At 39.6% G+C, this 22,848-nt stretch overlaps 1 protein-coding gene across 2 annotated transcripts; it reads left to right on the forward strand.

Moving 5' to 3' along the window:
* The first annotated feature begins 211 nt into the window (after nucleotides 1-211).
* Nucleotides 212-22,206, forward strand: NAPG (NSF attachment protein gamma). 2 transcript variants are annotated; one of them, XM_073331608.2, is made up of 12 exons: nucleotides 212-394; nucleotides 2,941-3,008; nucleotides 5,429-5,530; nucleotides 6,389-6,449; nucleotides 7,718-7,748; nucleotides 11,817-11,926; nucleotides 12,069-12,135; nucleotides 12,660-12,730; nucleotides 15,648-15,726; nucleotides 16,580-16,659; nucleotides 17,767-17,896; nucleotides 18,983-22,206. In XM_073331608.2, exons 1-12 carry the CDS (start codon nucleotides 339-341, stop codon nucleotides 19,130-19,132), a joined length of 1,005 nt encoding a protein of 334 aa, XP_073187709.1. In that variant the 5' UTR covers nucleotides 212-338; the 3' UTR covers nucleotides 19,133-22,206. The 2 variants fall into 2 exon arrangements, with proteins under 2 accessions (XP_073187709.1, XP_073187710.1); XM_073331609.2 differs by having other exon boundaries at nucleotides 213-394; nucleotides 5,429-5,513; nucleotides 6,432-6,449.
* Nucleotides 22,207-22,848: the final 642 nt, after the last annotated feature.

Below are 22,848 nucleotides of genomic sequence, written 5' to 3' on the forward strand. Positions count from 1 at the left end.
CCTGACTCTGCCCGCGAGGCGACGAGGAGGTCTCGACACAGCCCCGCAGGGCCCTTGCGGCAGCACGTGGCCCGCGCGCCCTCACGCCGGTGTGCCGGGACTGCGCACGCGCTTAATCTCCTGTTCCGATCCGGCGCGGCCGCCGGGCGTCCGCCCCAAACCAGTAGCCCCTCCCCCTAATGGTAGACTCCGTCTACTCCCCGCGCAGGCGCGTGGCATCAGGCCCCGCCCCTTATGTCTGCTGATGAGCCCTCCGGCTTTCCGTAGCCCGTCTCTCCTTCCCTGGCGCAGGTGGAGGTTTCTGTCGGGTGCAGACGGGCCCGGCCCGGCCCGGCGAGATGGCGGCGCAGAAGATCAACGAGGCGCTGGAGCACATCGCCAAGGCGGAGAAATAGTGAGCGCGGCGCGGGAGGCCGGGCTGTCCCTGCCCGGGGTCCCGAGCAGGCCGCGGGCCGGGCTGGAGAGTGGCTGCGCCGCTCGCTACTGGGAGAGGGGTGGTGGGGAGCCGGGTCTCGGGCGTTCGGGGTTCCCCGTGGCTCCGGCCTGTCGTCGGCCCCAGCCTTCCCGCTCCCCCGCGGCCGCGCGCCTTGGGAGCTCAGCCCCGCGCACCTTCGCGGAGAGAACTACAGCTCCCAGAGTGCCGTGCGCGGGTCGGGAGCTGCGGGGCGGCGGTCAGAGGGAGTGGGGGGCTCCAACGCGAGGAGGGCTGGAGGCCACGTCTCCTCCCCTCCTCCTCCTCCCCCGCTTCCCGGGCCTGCCCTCGGGAGCCTGGCGGCGCGCGGGGTGGCCCGCAGGGAAGGTGCGGCGCGGGCACTCGCCTGGGGCCTGCTCCTCCACCACTAACTCCCCGTGCGACCTTGCTCAAGTCGCTTGGCTTCTCTGTGCCTTAGCTCCCCGCCCGTAACACGGGGTGCTGTGAGAACAACCCCATTAACAGTGGGGCGTGTGGTCACAGAAATACCCTGCGTGGATAGCGGGGCCCTGAGCTCTCAGAGCCCCCCTAATCCTATATGGGGGCAGTGACAGGCTCCTCCGCTAGAATGACTGGGGGTAGGTCCTTCCCCACTCTGAACTCTAGGGCACAGATGTGGGGACCCGCATGAAAGACCCCCTAAGCTTATTTCTACCAGCGTAGATTAAAAACTCCCTAGGCACACATTCTCCCTTGTTCCTTGGGTTAAAGTAACGCTGCCACCACCAAGTGATTGAACAAAGAACCAGGGAAAAGGACCACTTGGAGTTCCTCTTCCCCCAGCAATTCCCCCCCCCCCCCAGCCCTTACACCCACTTTCCTGTGGAGGCTTGAGAATAATATCCTAACCAGTTGGTTACAAAGTGATCAAAGACCCAAACCCCTGGGTCTTTGAACAATGGAAAAAATCAGTCAGGTTCTTAAAAGAAGGATTTTATTTAAAGGAAAGGTAAAAGAATCACCTCTGTAAAATAAGGATGGAAAATACTTTATAGGGTATTCAGATTCAAAACACAGAGGATTCCCCTCTGGGCAAAACCTTAAAATTACAGAAAACGGGAATAAACCTCCCTCTTAGCACAGGGAAAATTCACAAGCAAAACAAAAGATAAACTAATCCGCCTTGCCTGGCTTACCTATACTGGTTGCAATATTGGAGACTTGGATTAGGATGGGTTGGAGAAGATGGATTTCCGTCTGGCCCCTCTCAGTCCCAAGAGAGAACACCCACGCAAAGAACACAAAAAAAACCTTTCCCCCGACCAGATTTGAAAGTATCTTCTTTCCCCATTGGTCCTGTTGATCAGGTACTAACCTGGTTATCTGAGCTTCTTAACCCCTTACAGGTAAGGAGGAATTCTAGGCTACCCTTCGCTGTATGTTTGACAGGGGCAGTGACAGGCCCCTCAGCTAGAATGATTGGGAGTAGGGGAAGCCTCTTCCACTCCCCTAGAGTCTGAGACAGATACTAGGAGTCTAATGGAGAGAAAAGGGAAGCGGAGTGATGCTTCGGAGGCAGGTGAATGGGAGAACTAAGATGAAGAAGAAATGCAACAGAAATAAAAACTGAAAAGAGATGAGGTGGGAAACTCGTGACTGGCTTTTGTTCAAGCAACTTCAGTGAAGCTGTGCTCACACCAAACTTATTTTGAAAGCAAAGCATTTACGTATAGCTACTTTTGTTCTTTGTTGAAAGAGGATGATGGCACCAGAAGGCTACCACCCAAGATTGGTACTGTTGTGTTGAGGACAGTATAAATGCATTAGATGTAATCATTGCTCCAAAGAGGTTATGATTCAAGTAGCCAAGAGAGACAAACACTGCAGACCCATAGTTTTCAACTTGTGGTCTCTGGAACTCTGGGGGGAGGGGGGGGTCTGCAGACTGTGTCTGAGATTTCCAAAGGGCTCCGAACCTCCATTTGAAACTTCTTAGGGGTCTGCAAATGAAAAAGGGTTGAAAATCACTGCTATAGACAGACAATATAAACTGCCAGAAGTACAACACATGATAGTTAACTTTTAATTCCAAAACCTCCATCCTGAAACAAGTTGTTCCACTATTGCTTAAAAAAAAAATTACTTTCCTTCCAAACCCCCCTCTCAGCAGAAATAATTTGAGGCTTATCCTGAAAAGAGAGGGAGAAATTACAGAACATCCAAAGGGGCCAAACATCTGTTCCTGGTCTGATCCGGATGGAGCAGTGAGGCCCAAATTGTTGGTCCTTACTTACCATAGTTTCTGGCAGTTCTTTGCCATTTCTCTGTATCTCACATGGATGGGTGAGGGTGATTTCTAGTGAAGTTTCGAAGGGGGTAGGAGGCAGTGGCCCCTTGCTAGCCTGCCCACTCTTCCTTCCGCATTGCCGCCACTTGAAACAAAACCATATATGTTGACAGCGGGAAGAAGAGTTTCTCGTTTCAACCATTTATTCATTATTGATGGGCTTTTGATTTTTGCATTTCAGCCTGAAAACTGGATTCTTAAAGTGGAAACCAGACTATGATAGTGCAGCTACTGAATATGGAAAGGCAGGTATGTATGACTGTATGTGGGAATGCATTTTATAGGTTTAAATAATCCAGTAATTTAATCTTAGATAATATTTTGGATGTCATCATTTTAAGATGTTGTCTGTAAATCTGTAGATGGTTGTGAGGGCAGGGAGTAAAATAAAGAACCAAATCTTTCTAATTTTACTATGAAATACATTGCGCTTATGTGTTTCGAATATTTATTTGAAATGATTAGAACTAATAACATGTAAACTGAATCTCAGTGCAAATCACAATTTTAAATATCTTGCTTGCAAAATATGGTTGAACACAGAGTTAAGTCGACTTGGATAAAATAGTTAGGCATAGTTAAATTCCTTTCTTTTCTTTTCTTTTCTTTTCTTCTTTTTTTTTCCTGTTTGTAAATAGGGGCTTGACGTGTGTGTGTGTGTGCGTGCGCGTGCGAGCATGTCCACTCTGCATGGGAATCCCTGTTGTCTTCAGTGGGAGCTCCATGCAAGGAGTGGTAAAAGAATTGGACTTGAGTGAGGAAGGGAAACTCCTAATGCTGTATAGAGGCAAATAGTGGAAACCTCTGCAGAAGTGACCTTGACTTTATTCATTCTTTCTCTGCTTTATAATTTGTTCAACACTAATTTATTTGACAGACTTGACAGAGAGAATGTGTGTATGTAAAGTTTGTCTGTTGGATACTTTGAAGGTGCATGCTATTTAAAGGGCAAATATTTCTCTCTCTCTTCCTGCTTAGTTGAGGTTGATGAGGATGAGGGGAAAAATCTATCAGATTCCTCAAGGTTAATGCTTTGCTGTTGGCTCTCTGATGTACCCTGCTCCATTTCTTAAAAATCTTTTGGAGCCCTGGGACACAGATGGTTTTCTTAGGATCCAGTTGTGTTTATATGGTGTAACTTTCCATTGGTATGCATGCAGGTGATACTCAAATCTGTCTTGGCCTTCCTATTGCAGTGCCATCCTGGGTTTGCCTGATTGCTGTCTTGGATACCACTGAACTTTGTCAAATTAAATCTCTTTTTGCACTATTCCTCCTTCTCCCCTGTCCCTCCTGCCTTCTCTCTCTCTCTGACTTTCCCCCCACTTCTCTTCCCTTGAGCTCTTTGGGGACTCTTGTCAGTGGTCTTATAACACCATCTTCAAATAACATTTTGGTGCTCACTCATGCTTCAGATTTATTTTTGACAGCTATCTCATAGAATCATAGAATATCAGGGTTGGAAGGGACCTCAGGAGGTCATCTAGTCCAACCCCCTGCTCAAAGCAGGGCCAATCCCCAATTTTTGCCCCTGATCCCTAAATGGCCCCCTCAAGGATTGAACTCACAACCCTGGGTTTAGCAGGCCAGTGCTCAAACCATTGAGCTATCCTCCCCCCCTCAGTGTTCTGTCTTGAGTTTTGTTTTGTTGAATTTAAATCTCTCAATATTGACTCTTTTTCAGTAAGATACTGAGCAGAAATTCTACTGAATGCTTTTGACATCTTAGTCTTGAGGATTTCTGCTCTTTATTTGCAAGTATCCCGGAAAATGTCTCACTAATATAAAATGTAGCAGCCCAATTCTGTTTGATTCATTTTTGTCTAATCACGTTGTCCGCCTTCCAAAATCTGTTTCTTCCACTAATAGCATCTGCAGCATATCTTTCTAGCCTATTACACTTTATATTCCCAGTCGCTCACCACATATTAAATTCTTGGTTTTGTTTTGGTAAGTCATCAATAGCAACTGCGGGGGAAAAAAGATGTGTGTGGGTGTGTGCGTGCGCTCTCCAGTAGTGGAGTTGAGCTGAGTCTGCTTTGATTTTTTTAAAATCCTGATTAAATAAGTATACGGTTGCTGGTTAGTTAAGTTTCTTTATATTGTAATGTGCCCAGAACTAATTATGAAGGCTGGTATTTATTGCCGGTACACTTTGTTGTTGGCAGGGATCTTGATTTAGAAGGAAAACTGCAATTAGGCATCACTTCTAATGTGTTAGAACCTTAAAATAAACTTATTTGGCATCATTTCTAGTTAGTGAATGGAAAGGATACTGAAGTACAGGTATTCAGCTGAGAAGAGAGGCTGACTATAGTGAAAATCCAATTAGCTTACATTATATAGAGGAAGAAAGTACTAATAATTTAAGAATGATTCTTATGAGCCTTGATATAAAGTATAATAAATTGAGGAAGAATGTAAATACTTTCATTATGGGGCATATTTTTAAAGATATGGGGCATAAAGGTGCAGATAGGCGCGTAGTTGGATTTTTCAGAAGTATCTAGGCAGCTGACTCCCGTTTGAAAATCCCACTACATGCCCATCTGTATTTTTAGGTGTCTAAATATCTTTTAAAAATCTGGCTTTGTGTGTCTTGAACAATAGATGAAAGAAGGAAAATGGCAAAACATAAACACTTTTTTTTCTTTAATTCTTCTTTGTAGGTGTTGCTTTTAAGAATGCCAAACAGTTTGAGCAGGCAAAGGACGCCTATTTGAGGGAAGCTGAAGCACATGCAAATAATAGAGCGTATCTTTTCACTGATGGTTAGTTCGGTATTCAAGGAATCAAATACCTGTTTAGCAATCAGAACTGGACTGAGGGGAGGGGGTGGTGTGGAAAGATGTAAGAGACAAACACAGACTAAATATTAAAAGATTTCTTAGCTAACTTCCAAAATTCATTTTAAAGAATGTTTCCTTGAGGGCTTGAATTCTATCTGGTGAATGAAAAATAAGAAGCCCTACGGAGCAGGAATGGTCGTCTTATTTTGTTCGGCCAGTCTCTAGCACAGTGGGACCCTGGTCTATGATTGAGGTGCCCAGGTACCACTCAGCACATATTATTAACAGATTCTAGCGTTTGCTTTCTGTTCCTTAGATTTCCTTGAGATTTTTACTTTTTGAGGGGTTTTTTTGTTTGATGGTGGGTTTTTAAAAAAATATTTATTTATTTTGCTGCAAGTAGGTGACTTAAATGGGATCTCCTTGTTTGTAACATGGCTTTTAAATTGAAGACATTTCCATTAGGGAATGTGTGCTAGTTTTTTTTTTAGTTAATTGTTTGCATGGTTTTTGCCATGTGGTGCCTACAAATGGATGCTACGCATTAAACATACTGCTAAAAGATTAGCTAACATTACGCTATCTAACACAATGTAGTAACCAAAGCTCTTTTTAAATAAATGTATGTAATCTAGTTTCGTCAGCTCTTTCATAGTTGGATATGTTGAATTTTATTTTGCCCTAATGTTTATTTAAAACAAAAACAAAAAAACTAGCATGCACACGTATCAGATTAGTTTTGCCTCCGTATGAATGTTATCTTTGGTACTAGTATTTAGATAAAAGTTCAGTTTGCTTAATCCTTCAGTAAATTATTTTTGATATATAATTACCTGTCAGGTTTTATGGCTTGTATCCTTAACTTTGGCTCTGTTACATCCAGTCTCTTCCATGCTGCCAAGTAAGTTTAAATTCCTCAGTTAATTTGATGCATTTCCCAGTATGCTATGTGTATCTAAAGATGGGACTATTTAAAAAATACATACACTGGGGCTAAGTCTGCTTTCATTAAATGGCAAAGTTTCCATTATTCTCACTGGTTCATGATCAGACTTCTTAGTGGCTTCATCCTGGAAAGCTTTTGAGACTCTGCAAATCCCATTGAAGTAAATGGAAATTAAGACTTTTTAGCACCTATCAGGATTAGTTCCAGTATCTCTTGGATTGTTCATCAATAGGATATTACTCAGGATCTGCTTATTTCATTTGAGTTTTTGCTTGCTGCATGTATGATTAAGGTAATAAATAATTTTTCTCTTCACATACTTGAAATTTCTTCAATGTCTCTAATCACCAGAATGGTGCTCTATAATATTAGCTGTTCTTAATTCTATTAGTAGATTTTTTTGTTTGTTTGTTTGTTTTTCATGCCACTGTGGTCTAGTCTGTGTAGTGGAAACACAATCAGACCTTTCCTACCCTCCCATTCCTCCAGCTCATGGCAAATAGTGAAAAGATTGTCTGATTAGTTTGACGCACTGGTGCAAAATTTGCCACACACAGTACATGCTATAGAAGCAGGAAGGTATCTTTGGTCTGGGCTGGGAAACATATAGTCAAAAGCACTTGATCCATAGAAGACAACACTGTCACAGTCTCGGGGATACTGTTTATCCCCTCTTTGTGGTTCGCTCCAGACTCTGGTAGGCCATCATTCTTCCAACCCTTCAGCAGGATTGGAGTCCCATTGGATAAAAGTGTGTCTATTTGCTAGATTAAAAGAAGGTCCTGATATAAACACAGCTATTTATTTGTTTCTCAGTGTCTGGAAAACCCAGTTTCAATCAGTATATGCAAACTAGCACTGAGGGTGGTATGTCTTTAGAGTTACTTACAGTATTAGCAACTGGCCTTAATCATTGTCCACTGTTTTTAGTTCGTGAAGTGTTACGACAGCTGCTCCTCCATGGAGTTGAATACAATCATACGCACTTTATTCATGAATGTAATAAAGTGGTCCCCAAAGATGCAGCAGGAGGTTGCAATATCTGTCACTAGCGCACAAGTTAGAAACTGTCGTTGTAAATAAAAGCCACGTACGGTGTTCGAAATGTATGTGTCGTTATGATTCACCATTAGCTGATGTATAGTAGCTCTTGCTACATAGCAAGACATGTCACTTCATCTCACTGAAATAACACTGAGTAAACCTAACTTTTTTCTTTGTAGAGCTTATGAACAAGCTGGCATGATGTTAAAGGTATTTACTGGTCACTTTATTTATGTGTTTGTTTCAAAACAATAAGAAGTCTCCCATGGACAGTTGTATTTTAAAATATATGCAGTTTTCAACTTGCAGCATTAGCATTAAAGTGGTGCTAGACTTCCAGTGTTGACCTTTTATTGTTTCCCTCCAATAATTTTCAATGATGCAACATTCTTTCCTGGTTGAAACTTGATAAATCAAAATCGGGAGATGGGAGGTTGAGTTTAGTATGTATGTAATTACATTTCTCTCTTCTTAATAATGTACTTCATAGTCGCAGCTTATTTTTTTGGGTTCAGGTAAATAATAGTGTGTCCTGTTGTCACTTACTGGAGATACATCCTGAAAGGGACAGGAAATTAGATTTGAACTTGAGATTTCTTCCTTCTGCTCTTATGAGAGGGGAAGGGGAGTTCACCTGTGTAGAATAATCAAGGGACACTACTGTCTCCTTCCAATGCTCCACAGAATCAGAGGGCTATTCCTGTGTAGATCCTGTACTTCTATATTGGCTCTGCGTGCCTGTAGAGTTGTTCTTCTATGAAATTTTCCCAATAGAAAAATGGCTAATGATGACAAGGTCTTTGTTCACTTCTGAATTCCTGGGAGTTGGCAGGTTGATGGTGTTGCAAAGAGCAACCAGTCACATGTTCTCTCGTTGTGGCATCTGACTTCTGCAGAGATAGTTCTGCTAAGTTGAGGGGGAGGGAGGAGTTGTTACCTATTTTATAGTTCTGCTCCAGCTCCACAGACTTTCTACGCTGTATACAACAAGCCAAAAATATAAGAAATCAAAGAGTTCTTGTAAATGTTTGAGAGTTTTTCCTGTAGGAGGCATAGGCATGTGTTTGGATTAATATATTATTTCCGTAAGAAGCAGCAAAATAACATTTCAGCCCCGGACCCAGAAGTGCCTGGAAGCTATGGTGTAACAAGACAACTTCACGCTCCATCTATCAAATGCTCATTTCAAGGCAGATGCAATAAAGAACATACATCAATAAAAATCTCTTTACGTAGGCCAAACTCATTTGCTTTTGCTAGCTTTGGTATGGGACAGCCTATATGGTACATAATATTTTACTTCATGCCATTTGGGAATTGCCATAAGGTAGAATTACTTTGCAGTAAACACACTAAGGCGGCATTAACTTCTTTGGCTATCCTCGATGCGAGGATATCTGCCAAGGGGGTTCATTGTGTCGCCATGTGTTCTGTTCCGTGCCAAATCCTCCCAGTTTGCCTCCCTTTTTAAGGTGTACTTTCAGGATGTCTTTGAAGCTCTTTCGCTGTCCTCCGCGAGCCCTTCTTCCCTGCCTTAACTGAGAGAAGAGTACAGTACTTGCTTCAGGAGGCAAGAGTCAGGCATACTTATACAGTGGCCAGCCCAGCAGATTTGGTGTTTTATGACCTGCCCTTCTATACTGCTCATGTTGGCTGCAGAGAGAATGCTGATGTTAGTGCGTCCATTTTCCCAGCTGATCATGAGAATCCTCCTGAGGCAGTGCTGCTGGAACCACTCCAGCCACTTGAGATGTTGTCTATAGGTTACCCAGGTCTCACACCCATAGAGAAGGGTGAGGATGAAAACTGCCTTGTAAACCAAGATCTTGGTGCCTGTTTGCGGATCTCTATAATTGAAGACTCATTTGAGTAGTCTTCCAAAGGATGTGCTGGCACAGCGGATCCTGTATTCAGTTTCTGTGTCAATGCTGGTTGTTTGGGAGAGGTGGCTGCCAAGGTATGGAAAATGGTCCACATTTTCTAGGGGTTCTCCACTGATGGTGATTTGTGGAGTACAAAGAGTAGTTTGTGCAGGTAAGGGCTGGTAAAGTACCTTGGTTTTCCCGATCTTGAGAGAAAGAGAGACCGACCTAGGCTGTGATAGGCATCTGCAAAAAGATTTAGGGTACTTTGCAGGTCGGCCTGTGTGTGCAAGAAAGACACAGTCATCTGCATAGTGAAGGTCAGTGATGCCAATTCTCAATCTCGGACGTCTCCAAACAAAATCTAAGATCATGAGGAGTTAACCATCCATATGATACTCAATCCCGATTCGATCAGGAAGGCGGTCACAGATGAGAATCAGGATCACGGCAAGGAAAATGGTTAAGTGTGTTTGGAGCAGTGACACAGCCCTGCTTGACACCAGTGCGAATGCTGAATGGTTCAGTCTCTGAGCCGTTGCACAGAATGGTGGCAGTCATTCCATCGTGATGATGGAAATGAATTTCTGTGGACAGCCAAACCTACACAGCACCTTCCATAGGGCATCACGATTGATAGAGTCAGAGGCCTTGGTTAGATCGATGAATGCCATGAACAGTTCCTGGTGGTGGTCTCTTTACTTTTCCTGAATATGTCATGCCACGAAGATCATGTCAGTTGTGCCTCTGGATGGCCTGAAGCCACACTGTGATTTGGGAAGGAGTTCTTTGGCAAGGGAGCAAAGGTGTTTTAATAGCATCAGGGCAAGGATCTTCCCTGCGATGGAGAGGAGGGCAATACCTCTGTAGTTCTTCTGCAAAGATTTATCCCGTTTCTTGAATATTGTAACAATGTTGGCATTCTTCAAGTCCGGTGGAATTTCTTCGGAGGTCCAGATTTTGTTGAGGAGTTGGCAAAGTTTGTGCTGGAGCATTGTTTTAAAAGCCTCCGTTGGGATGCCGTCTGGGCCTGTTGCCTTGTGATCTTTTTTGGCTGGGTGATGGCACGCTGGACTTCCTCAGAAGTCGGGGGATCAGCAAGGTGTGCCATTGCTGAGTGTTGTGGAATAGACTTGATGGTGTCTTCAGAGACTCTGGATTCGTGGTTTAGTAGGCTATTCAAGTGCTCCTTCCAGCATTGTTTAATGGCTGCATTGGCTCCACCCTCAAGGACAATCTTGGAACGTAAGGGGGTTGGACCTTTAGAGCTTGACCCATATGTAGCTTTTGTTGCTTGAAAGAAGCTTCTTGTGTCATCTTGACCTATGAAACCCTGGATCTCAGAGGCCTTCTCTTGCCACCACTTATTTTTGATGTCACACAGTCTCCTTTGGACTTCGGCCTTGAGCAGGTGATAAGCCTCATGTTTTCGTTGGTTAGAAGAATCATTTTGCCAGTGACAGAACGCAGTTCTTTTCTGGTGAATTAATGCTAGGATTTCCTTGTTGTTTTTCATCAAACCAGTCTTGGTGCTGATGAGTGGAATATCCTATAGTTTCATCACATGCACTGTGATTGGTACACATGCACTGTGATTGTATGATTTTAACATACAAAGACATTGTTAACAGACCACCATTATATAACTCGTGATCCTTCAGTAAGCTGACGTATTATAGTTCTTGGTGACAACTCCCATACCTTAGCCCTTCTGTTTTAGCTCAACATAAATCTTGTAGTCAACAGAAATTAGTTTTCTAATCACATTTGCCACAATCCTGTTAGTGATTTTGCATGCAATAATGACTTGATAGCTTTGCAGTTTATTGAATGCGTTTAACCAACAGTTGAAAACATCATTTAGGGGGTAGAAAATCAATGTATAGTAAAATAAGCTAATTAACCACCATAAGCCAGTTTTTAGAGAACTCAAAGCGAACTTGTAATCCAGACGTTGATCAGTTAAACAGACTTTCAGAGAATCATTATTTCAGGGTTCAAATCAAGTACTACAAAAAGTCTGTATATATGTCCACTTCCGATGATGTGCCCTCCAAACAAATTGTAAAGTTTGGCTACCAGGGAACTGATTTATTTATTCCAAAATTGAAACGTGACAAAGGGAAACAAGACTGGCTGCTTTGGTTTTGTAGCTCCACTGCGTGAGTGCTCATTCAGTGTATTCCATCATGTGGCTAATGCAAAGAACAAAATCAGCCAACTTTTCTGATTTATCATAGGCAGGTGGCGGGAAAAGTAGGATGAGATGCTTGTTTGCACTGTGGATGTTGTAGTTTACATTGTGGGGAGCTGAACTCTACAAATGTAATGCTATGCAATACAGAATACTTCCATTTGGTCTGTTGTATATTAGCATAGTTCCTGACACTGTTGTTCTCCCAACTTTTTCTTACAGGAGATGCAAAAACTTCCTGAAGCAGTTCAGCTGATTGAGAAGGCCAGTACGATGTACCTGGAGAATGGAACACCTGACACAGCAGCTATTGCACTGGAACGGGCTGGAAAGTAAGCCTGCAGTATTGGTAGCTAGGACAAATCCCAAAACATTGGTGCTGCCTTTTTATAGACTGTTGTGTGAATACTGTACTAGGAGAAAGCTTTACTATCTGAGCTGAATAATAGTAATTCTGGCTTGTATTTATTTCAGGCTAATAGAAAGTATGAACCCAGAAAAGGCTGTACAACTCTATCAGCAGACAGCATCAGTGTTCGAAGTAAGTACTACCATTTTAATTTGAACAACAAAGGAAATAAAGGTTGGTAAGGAAATAAAGATTGAGTACAAGGAAGACGTGTTCAAGGTCAGTCAGCCTAAAATAGCTCTGCACACAGCTGTAATGTGAGGTTTAATTTTGAGCTCTGTCTTGTTCTTTATCACAGCAGTGAGTGAATAATGTTGCACAGGAAGTCACTCAGCTCCTACTGGGATATTTAATGTAAAGGTGCAGAGTCCAGCATTACTCCATCCCCCACTGTATACGATCTGAATTTAATCTCCTATACAGCTTCCTCCCACTTCTTGGGCAGTCCAGCGGGAGGGAGCTCTGCAGCAGTTCTGTGACATTGGAAAGATGTTACACAGCAGAATGCTGATTAAAAGTAGTAAGGCCATGGGAGAACCCCACACTGACCTGAGCTCAAACCTTATGTTTGTGTTTCATTTACAAAAAGGAGAGAAGTTGCATAGAATTAAAGCCACAAATGTGTAAAACATTTTGTTTTTGTTCTGCACCTTTAGAATGAAGAACGTTTACGGCAGGCTGTAGAATTGCTAGGGAAGGCCTCAAGACTTTTAGTCAGAGGACGCAGGTATAACTTTTTATGTTCTGAAAATCTATGTTTTCCTCTAAATATAATTGAAATCTTTACTGCTGAGTTTCACGGAATCTACATATTGCCTCTTCAAAAGTCACTATCTGGAAACAGAATATTATGTTGGTGCCTGTCAGACTAAGATCCAGTTTAAGTTTCTGCTGGCTATACCTGAGTGCTGAAAAACTCATCTGTTTTTTTCTTGTTTTGTTTTTTGGCGCTATAAAATGTTTAGTATTTCTCTAATAATTCAGTGAAGACCAATTACGAATGATTGAGAACCTGGTGTGGCTCATCTCTAAAGTTCTTCATCAGTGTGAATTATTCCCCACAACACTGGGTAGTAAGCACTTAATATTCTACACAATTAACACATGGAGAAATCTAAAGTAGGGGAATTAAGTGACTTACCCAACCAAAGCAACCCATATGCGGGTATCTGATTCTGAATCAAGGGTGAAGCATTTGACTTTGAATCCTCAGGTTGACCTGTTTTTCTAATTCTGTTGGTTAGTAGTACCAAATTGTACCATGATTTAGCATAAACATACATAACTACAACCAATAGCTCACTATAAGTCTGTCTTTGAGTCTGTGTTCCTAATTAAATTTTGTCAAGCCTTGAGTGTGTGCTGTAATTGTGAGCAACAATGATAATATAAAAGGAAAACCCTTATATTACATGGGTGGAAGGACTGTCAGCTGAGATGTGTACATTAATGTTTTTGAGACTAGCTTGATTGTCATACTGATTTATAGAGGCCACATTGTGTCTGATGTCACTTGGGGTTTGGAACATCAAGTAACTTGCATATCATTAAACAGAAAATCAGTTTGTTGTGTTTTCATCATCAGTCACAGTAGCAGACTTAAACATAATTTGTGTGTGCAGATCAGGGAGGTCCTACTGTACTTCTGTGGATGTCATTGGTGATTCTGCTTCAGAAGAGTAGTAGTCTAAAATATCCATATTCTTTGAATGACTATTTTGTGAGTTTCAGTGAAAGAAAATCTTTGGTAGGGAAATGGAATTATGATTGCCAAGAATTGTGAGATGTATTGAATCAGTTAGCTGCCATGTGAAGTCCTTAGTAGTTATAGTAACTAGAAACTTTCATCCAAAATAGCTTGATTAATTCGAGTATGAAGTTGGTGATTTATAGCTGACAAACGTAATCTGAACCTCTATTAGAGAGGCTAATGAAATTTTAAATCCTGTGCTTCTTGATTACATGCCTTTTCCAAAACCAAGCAATTCTTTTATGCTTAAAAATGTAAAATAGTAGACCATGAAGGTGGAGTTCCTAAGTTCTCTTAAATGGCATGGTTTTTACATCCATGTTACAAAACACTAGCAAGTACTCTGATAAATTTTAAATGTATGCAAAACTTTAAAAATGCCTCTCCAGGGTACTAGGCAGGGTTATTGTCCTTTTTTGCAACCTGAAATCAACTTCTCTTTTTGGTCTGAAAAGACCCACTTTTGTACTTTATTAAAAACATTTGTGTTCACATTGAAAGTATATTTATTTCTCAGGCATAAAAAGGATGGAAAACTTCGACAGTCGTGCTAAAGTTTGAGTTTCACTCATTTTGTATGTAGATTATGATGAGCGTGTATGTATGTGTGGTTTAAAATCTGTATGCAGGGGAGAGTCTTTTTAAAAAAAAAAAAAAAATCAAGATAGTGCCAAATCTTCTCACATAAATTGATGTTTCAGTAGCTGACATTTGTCCCTTCCAGTGCCAAACCAGTGCTCCAGCTTGATGCTGATACTGTGCTGCTAAAGGTGTCACCTTTTGGATGAGATGTATCATGAAGGTCCTGACCATGTTTGTCCTCCTTAAATATCCAGTGTGAACTCTTGGGTCATTAGCTTTGATGTACTTCCTACCTAAACTGACTCTGCAGTTTCAGTTGGATACAGTGTTTACTTCCTGTACAAACGCTATAGTGTTGTGACTTGTAAAATAGTTGCTGTATTTCAACACTATGTGTATGTACGACTGCTTGGTTGGAAATATTAGCTCTCTGTGGACTTCCACTGCCTGAAATGATCCTTGCTCAACATAACTGATCACCAAGATATTTGCAAGTAAATATTCCATTTCCTTTCTGTTTTGCATTATTTGGATTTACACCTGTAGGGTGCTGAACATCCTAGTGGGATCCAGCAAGCATTTAAACACCAGTTTAGACCAGAGCTCAGCTCTGTACAGGAATGAGCCCTGTCTGCGTCTCTTATGCAGTTTTGGGTACTCACAATTCATCACCATGAGTGTTTTTATTTAAAAAAGTAATGTGCACTGGATTGTGACTTTCTTCCGTGAGTTGGGTTGACTTCAAAGATTACAGCTTTTGTTTTCACATAGGTCTGGGACCTGGCAATGACAGGGACAGAAATGCTAGAAAAGTATAGGACGTACATGTGTTGGTGCTCTGATTAGCATAAAATTAAACTTTCCTGGCATGTGGCATGGATTGCTTTCAAACTGAAGCACTGATTTCTGGATTTCACTCTAGTATTTTTGTCTGGTAACTCAAAAATAACAGGATTTCTGAAAGATGTGTATTTTTTTAACCTTTGCAATGTTACACTGATTCCATCAAGATTGAAGACCAAATGAAAACTTTAAGACTCGATAGTTTAGATTACTTTGATTCTTAATGCCAGTGGATTTAAACAAAAACGGTGTCTTGGGTTTTTTTGTTCAGTCTGGAGGGAAAAAAATTGATTAGACACAAATATGAACTCTTTTAATAGGCTTCATGTGGACTACTGAAATGTCTTTACAGCTCCTGTGCCGCCTTTACCACCTACAAACATTAAAATATGCACATCATAAGGCTCTAATCACTGGTTTCTTTACACTGGTTTCTCACACTTCCTTCTATGTTTGTTCTTGTTTCTAGATTAGATGAGGCTGCGTTGTCTATTCAGAAGGAAAAAAGTATTTATAAAGAAGTTGAAAATTATCCAACATGTTATAAGGTAAAAGACCTGAGTGAATGTTTCTTTCCTGTTTATAAAATAGAAATGCGCAAAGGGAAATTGATAGGCCTTTGTCTGCAGCACCTCTAACTGAATGGCACTGTATGTCTTGCAGTCCAGGATAAACTTCTTATTGGATGAGCACCTCCTGGATGGCTAGCCCCTCCTTTCACCCACCTCCTTAACTGTCTTGTATCAGCATAATAGTCTTGAAAATGCTGCAAATAGTTGTTGTGGATCATCAGAATGGCTTTTATAGCTTTCTGATCTTCTTGAAAATGCTAAAAGATAAAATATCTTTGTAGGTGAACCTGCAAATACAGTTAAATTAAATAATTCTTTGGGCTATGTGGAATGGGAGATATGTTAATTTATTTTCTAAATGTATGCTGATGGCGGGAAGTGGGGCTAGATATTTTGAATGCAATAACTTTTTGGACAAATGATAAGCATATCTAGTCAGAAAATCCTAACATAAGCAAAAAATTGGTTTGCGGTTTCAAAATTCTTGTTAGAATAATTTTGTCTTTCAGTTCTAAATTTGTAAACCTAGGTTCAGATAATCTAAGGTTACAACCGAATTGGTCCACTTTGATCTCTTCCTCTACACTACTTTTAAAAAAGATGGGACAGATCCATAGCTGGTATAGATCAGTATTTTCAGAGCCCATCACTTTTTTCATTTGTGAATGTGGAGCAGGGAACGGTGTAGAGCAATTGTGCCATTGGTTGTAGTGTTCTTTTTACACCTATCCTGAGCAAGCAACAGGACTTTTGGTATTGAATTCATAATAGAAGTTAAATATCTTATATTTGGTTACTAAAGAGTGATCAGTCATTTCATTTATTTTAGAAAACTATTGCTCAAGTCTTAGTTCATCTTCATAGACATGACTATGTTGCTGCAGAAAGATGTGTCAGGGAAAGTTACAGGTAAGGCATATATTTGCCCCATTGTTTTCAAACTTAAAATTTGGTTATGTTGAAGATTGATATGAATTCATCTTTATTAAAGAGCCATGTGGCAAGTCTGTATTTCCACAGGTTTGAATCCTGTACTCTGTAGGTTTGGTTTATAGTACAACAGTGTCTTTTGGAAGACTACCATTTGAAAAACATTTGTTGTTTTCAAATGGTCAGTTGTAGTTATTAATATACTATTAGTTTAATAGCAAGACATACATACCTTAAAATAAACAATGAAAATATTTATATTGATTTTACTTTTTGCTTAAAAATTAAACAGCTAGAAAAATTTTGTTCAGTTCACTACTCTCCACTTTTCTGTTCCTTCTTCCCAGATTATCTGTTTGCTTAGCTTTAATAAAAGCTGAATAAACAATACAGGGTTGTTGCTCTTGGCGTTCTTTCACTAAAAAATATTTAATCGTTTTAAGTGCTGCCTCATTTTAGTATCTGTCTCTTTCATATACTGAACAGAGATGGATTAGCTCTTGTACTATGTTCAGTACTGATAGGGGACTTTTTAATTGTTGCCAATTGAATTTACTGCTTTTATTTTGTGTTATCATTTTCTTGCCACTTTGTAGCTTAAGACCAGATATCGTACATTTTTTTTTTTAAAATTCTAAAGATAATTAAAAATGGATCATTTTTAACCTAAGACTTTACCTTGCCTAGTCTCAAACACTTATGATTCCATACATGCACTGTAAAAGGAAAATATTATGACTAGTTAACAGAAACTCATGAGATTTAAGGCACTTCTGTCATCTGGGACCATGCAGACAACTAGTCCCAAGCAGAGAACTAAACATTTTTTAAAAAATTGATGATCTGTTTATAATTTGCATGGTTAGATGATCATATAGTAAAAAATACATTTTCACGCCATTAGGCATTTTTGTTCAGCCTGGGTTTTGAGATTTATTTAAGCAATACCATAAACTTTTATAAACACAAGCCTTACAGCTGCCTGTCCCTCTACTCTTACTCAGTAACATGTAAACATAGACAAATTGTTGCGTGCTATGAGTGGACAAGTTTAAATGTTTTGAATGAACTTTTTGTTTCCTTTAGTATACCGGGATTCAATGGAAGCGAAGACTGTGCAGCACTAGAACAGCTTCTAGAAGGCTATGACAACCAGGACCAGGATCAAGTTTCTAATGTCTGTAACTCGCCACTCTTCAAGTACATGGACAATGATGTAAGTTAGCATTTCATGTGGATTTTCATAAACTTTCTACCTGGTAAGAAAGAGAGAACTGTTGTGGAGTTATTGTATGTTTTGTCCTGGATTTGCTCTCCCCACTCTCCAGCTTCTCATATTTTCCACTTTACTGCTCACCACTTGTAAATTTTCACATTCCTCTGATCTTCCCTCTTATCTGGAAGGGTCAGAAGAATGAGCAACTTATGGCATTCGTAAGTCTGTCTGAAAAATTGGCTGGAATATTGTTGAATAGCATCTGAGTTCAGTTCCCTTCTGTCCCCAACATGCGCTGAAAACTCTGCAGTCAATGCTTCAGCTCAGAAATACAGTACTGTTTGTACAAGTCCATTTTAGCTAGAAATCCATGCTAAGCACCTTCAGCTTTTATTGATATCAAGAGGAGTTGCAAGCACTGCTCAGTTCTCAAGAGTAGTCCTGTAATTTTACAGTGAGTTACCATGGCCATTTGCTATTTTAAAGAAAGATGTCTTTTTTTCCTTTCAAGAAAATACTTGCTATTTTTAAAAAAAAAACCACCTGCATATTTGCAAATTGTAGAAAGACAGGCAGTAATAGAAACTTCTGATCATCCTAGTGTAGGTTTTCTAACTATTTATTTTTTCACCTAATATAACTTTAAAATCTGAAAAGATGATGCCATCTTGATTGAAAAAGCTTCTGTAAAAGACCACTTATGTGGTGGTGGTTAGATAAAATATGCAGTGCTGCACATTTAAAAAACTGCATTGATGAGACTTGCTTATCTTAAACTTCTAGTCAATTGTACTGTGCAACATGGCAATGATTATTCTATAAAGGAGCAGAATCACTTTAACAGAGAGAATAGTGCATGCATTAGGTCTCTCTCTTTTTATGCTATTGGAACAGAATGTTACAAAATAATGGATTGTTGCCATTTTGAGTGCAGTCAATAGACTGAGGCAAATCCTGCTCACCTTACTTAGGCATGTAGTCCCATTTACTTCATTGTGATTCTTTCTAGAGAAAGGCAAGTAGGATTTGGCCCTATGACAATGTTGACACTAAACCTGTCAAAATGTTGTTGTTTGTTGTTGTCAGTATGCCAAGCTAGCTCTTAGTTTGGCGGTCCCAGGAGGAGGAACTAAGAAGAAATCACCAGTTACTACACTGGACAAAGCAGGAGGACCGGCCGCAGTTGGCTCCCATGCTGAGGAGGAAGATGATGAATATTCTGGTGGACTATGCTAGTTGTAAACATGTTTAATGTTAAATATCAGAAATATTGCTGTTTGTGGATGTTGAGCATATCCAAAGGTACCAGAATTACCAGCGCTTCATTGCACTCATGATATCGGAATGCTAATATTGACTTGACAGCTTTTGGGTACTATTACAAAAAAGCATGATAACCCACCACTTGTTGAAGCATTTCTGGATTCCATTCCGTACATGGTAAGAACTTCCTGAGTCACTGCCTTCCTCTGACTGAAATATCTGAATAATATTGTCTTCTCTAAAGCACATAGGTTAAAAGAAACTAAATCAGATTGGGGAGAAGTATTGAAACAACTAGAGTTTCAAATCATTGGATTCTAGAATATTTTGACTGGCTCTTCTGGTTCTCTATAACATGTTTGTAATTTCTTTTCACTTTGGCAGTTTTAAAGGTTATTCATCATGGTGTAGTTTTTTGCACATTGAGTATCTGAATAAAGAAGACAAACTCCAGATATTTATACAAGTTTAAGCTGTGGGGTGTGGACCTTTCCATTTATTCTGAAAACATTTTTACCCTGTAGAGGGATTTGTTTTAAATGCCTTATTTTTATAAGCATTATCCAGGAGTGTAAAAGGGTGTGGAAAATAACTAGGACAACTGATATGAAGCCATCTTGCAAGTTTCTTCAGATACCTATGGGAAAATAATGGGGCTCTCTTTCACCTAAAGAAACAATATTCTCAAGAGATCTTTGGTGATACATTTGCATGCAGATTGAGATGCTGTTTGTAATGTACATATTGCAAAGGAGAAAGGAGCCAACAATAATCAATTGAAAAGACTGCAGATAGATGTATTGTTTGCCGAATATAAAGCCCTTGCAGAAAAAGAAATCAGCAAAAATCTAAGTGAAATGTAACATTGTGGAAATAGCTCAGAACACAGTTCTTCAAAAATTTGAGTTAATTTAAATTTGGAATCAGCAGTACTCTTCTACAATTATTTAAAGCATAATGTAGCCAGTAAGTGGTCTGTTTAGCATTTTCTAGCTTTGGCCCAAAGTTCCCATTAATAACCCATCAAAGTTATTTGAAAAACTTAAGTGTAAATCATCACAAAAGTCTAGTGCGTATTCTTCAGGATCAAACTAAATTTAACTACTCCAGTTTGACTATTCCATGCCTAATAGGTGACCATAGACTTCAATTCTGCAGAAATTTCTACGGAAGAACCCATGAAGGACTACTATAGGATGAAGTCATTCAGAATCTGACGGGGGGGAGGCGGGGGATTCATGATATACATGGTGCACCATGACTCCTAAATTGCAGTGAGCATTAGACCAGAAAAAGGTATAAATGCTAATACTGTGGCTTCTACCTTGTTAAGGCATCAAATTATTTCAGAAATTTTGAGAATTCTTGAAACAATTCTGTTAAATGTACAAGTGTGAAAAAGCTCTTTTGAGTCGATATCTGATTTAGGAATGTTGTGAAAGAATGTGCAAACTTTGAATATGTACCACATTGGTCAGGCAAGGCTAGTGTGACATACACTGTTGATAGAATAAAAGACTCAACAATGGGAGCTTCTATGTTATGCTAGGATAGATGTTTTAAAAACTGGTTCTATGTGCCCAAATTGTGTTGTAATGGACTGAAGCTTGGATCTGAAATGCGAAGTTGTTTGAAAATACCCTTTTAGTGCTGAGCTTTCCTCGTGTGTGTGTGTGGTTTTCTTTTTGTTTTGTTTTTTGTTTTTTAAATTGTCACATTATACTAGGGTCATGGATATTGGAAGTTTGCTTGCACACCTTGACTTCTATAAAATTTGGCAAGTGTGAGTGTCTTGCTTTTCTGTCAAGACTGGTGAGAGGGCTTTGAAGATCTGTGACTTGTCCTTTGAATGGTACTAACAAATATAACTCTTGGAATAGCTTACTCTAATGAACTCAATAACTTCTGACTCCTTGACTGCTCATGGACATACATTATGCTCTAGAAGAGGGGCTCTTGTAGGATATGATTGATGTTCCCAGTACTTTTGTGTGAGGACAACTTTAGTGACTACACTGGGAATTTAAGACTACCTGTTACACACAACCTGGGATATCTGAGGAAAGGGAGTGTGACATGCATAAGTGAAGAAAATTAGTGTATTTGTATATGTTAGTAAGACAAAAAGTAGTGCAGTTTTTGTTTAAACTACCCCAGTGATAAAACACTAATGTGTTGTGTAAGATAAGGCTACAAGTCTATGCATTCACTTCTGAAACAAAGCACTTTTGTAGCATCTGTTTTTTGTTGTCCAAAACGATTTTAGACACTAACCACTGATTTTTTCAAAGTATTATGGTGAGGTTTTAGCTTGACAATTCCTTCCATGTTGATAGAGGTTTCCCAACTAAAATTCATGTACTGATTAAGGAAAGTTAAGGGCAAAAATTCGTTGTACTATGCTAGCAAAGCTCATTAAAATGAAAGGGACTTGTATGCATCAAAGAGAATAAAAATTTAATATTTGATTGCAATGTTGCTTTCAAGACTGAAATATGAAAAGATGGCTATGGTTGAAAACTAGATAGGGGGGAATAGATTATATAAAATAGACTATATTAGGTAAAAGTGTAATAGGAATGTTACTGCCTTTAGTAAATGTGTAATTGTAAACAGATGTGTCTATATTACATATTTAATGTTTGTTTCTACTTTCCAAAACAATTGGTACTTTTTTTGTAACTTATCACTTAAATAATAAGTTAAAGTGAAAATATACTGTTTTGCAGTAAGAGAAATTATTTCCAAAAATGATGCCAACTATTTAAAAACAAAAGTAAGTTTGTATGAAGATGCTGAAATATTATCCATTGTATGTGAAGTCAGATGATATATAAATTACCTTTTAATATGACTGAATTTGTATGACCAGATACAGTGTAAAGTGTTCATACAATGTGAAACTGTGCTTTATCCATACCTTTTCCAAACCTGTGAGGTGTATTAGAGTATGAAGCGTATTTGTAACAGCTCTGCAGATGCTGCCTCTTTCGGAAGAGGTTCTATGTTTCACCAATATAAAAATAAAACTTGAAATTACAGACTTATGCTAGCTTTTCCTCTGGTGGTGATCAGCTGGACTTCCAATTTCAGCATGAATTCCTTTGTTGGATAATCGCAAGAATCCATTTCTTCTAAATAGTACACAATTGCGGCAAGTGTCATAATGCTGCATGAAAGATGGTAGAAGAACTAGAGCACATTAAATACTGTACATAAATCATTTAGAATATATGAATCCACAAGTAGAGTTTACAAATTAGTATTCTGTTGACTTCATTTGCCAGATCTGTATTGGACATCGATAGTTCTGTCATCCTACAAAATTACATTTCATTTGTGTTCTAAAAATGTGAAGAGGATTTTTTTTATAGTTTGTTTTTAAAATAATGCTCTTGGAAAAAATACACTGTTTTAGCCTAGGGGAAGAATCGATTTTTAAAAGGTATTTTGTACTGTATTAGTAAAAACCAAATCCAGTTATTCTTCACATGACTGAGTGTGGCTAACTTTTTTAGATGCATCTGGCTAATGCTTTCTTTGCTATTCCTTTACATCAGGAGAAAAATTGAATATTTGCTTTTACCTTTCCGATACAACTCTGCGTTAGATAATTAAGATGAGTTTCATTTTAATTCCTGCCTCTCTGCCTGCTCTCCCTTCTGGTGGCTGTCCTTCCTATCTTGCTT

This window comes from Lepidochelys kempii, chromosome 2 (assembly GCF_965140285.1).
Source record: "Lepidochelys kempii isolate rLepKem1 chromosome 2, rLepKem1.hap1, whole genome shotgun sequence".
In the NCBI taxonomy this organism is placed as follows: Eukaryota; Metazoa; Chordata; order Testudines; family Cheloniidae; genus Lepidochelys; species Lepidochelys kempii.

What these genes read in the sequence shown, in the direction of transcription:
- NAPG (XM_073331608.2), top strand. Translation starts at nt 339, where the DNA reads ATGGCGGCGCAGAAGATCAACGAGGCGCTGGAGCACATCGCCAAGGCG. An exon ending in AGTCTCTTCCATGCTGCCAA is followed by an intron (nt 6,450 to 7,717) that starts GTAAGTTTAAAT and finishes TTTTCTTTGTAG; the next exon opens with AGCTTATGAACAAGCTGGCA. An exon ending in ATTATCCAACATGTTATAAG is followed by an intron (nt 15,727 to 16,579) that starts GTAAAAGACCTG and finishes CATTTATTTTAG; the next exon opens with AAAACTATTGCTCAAGTCTT.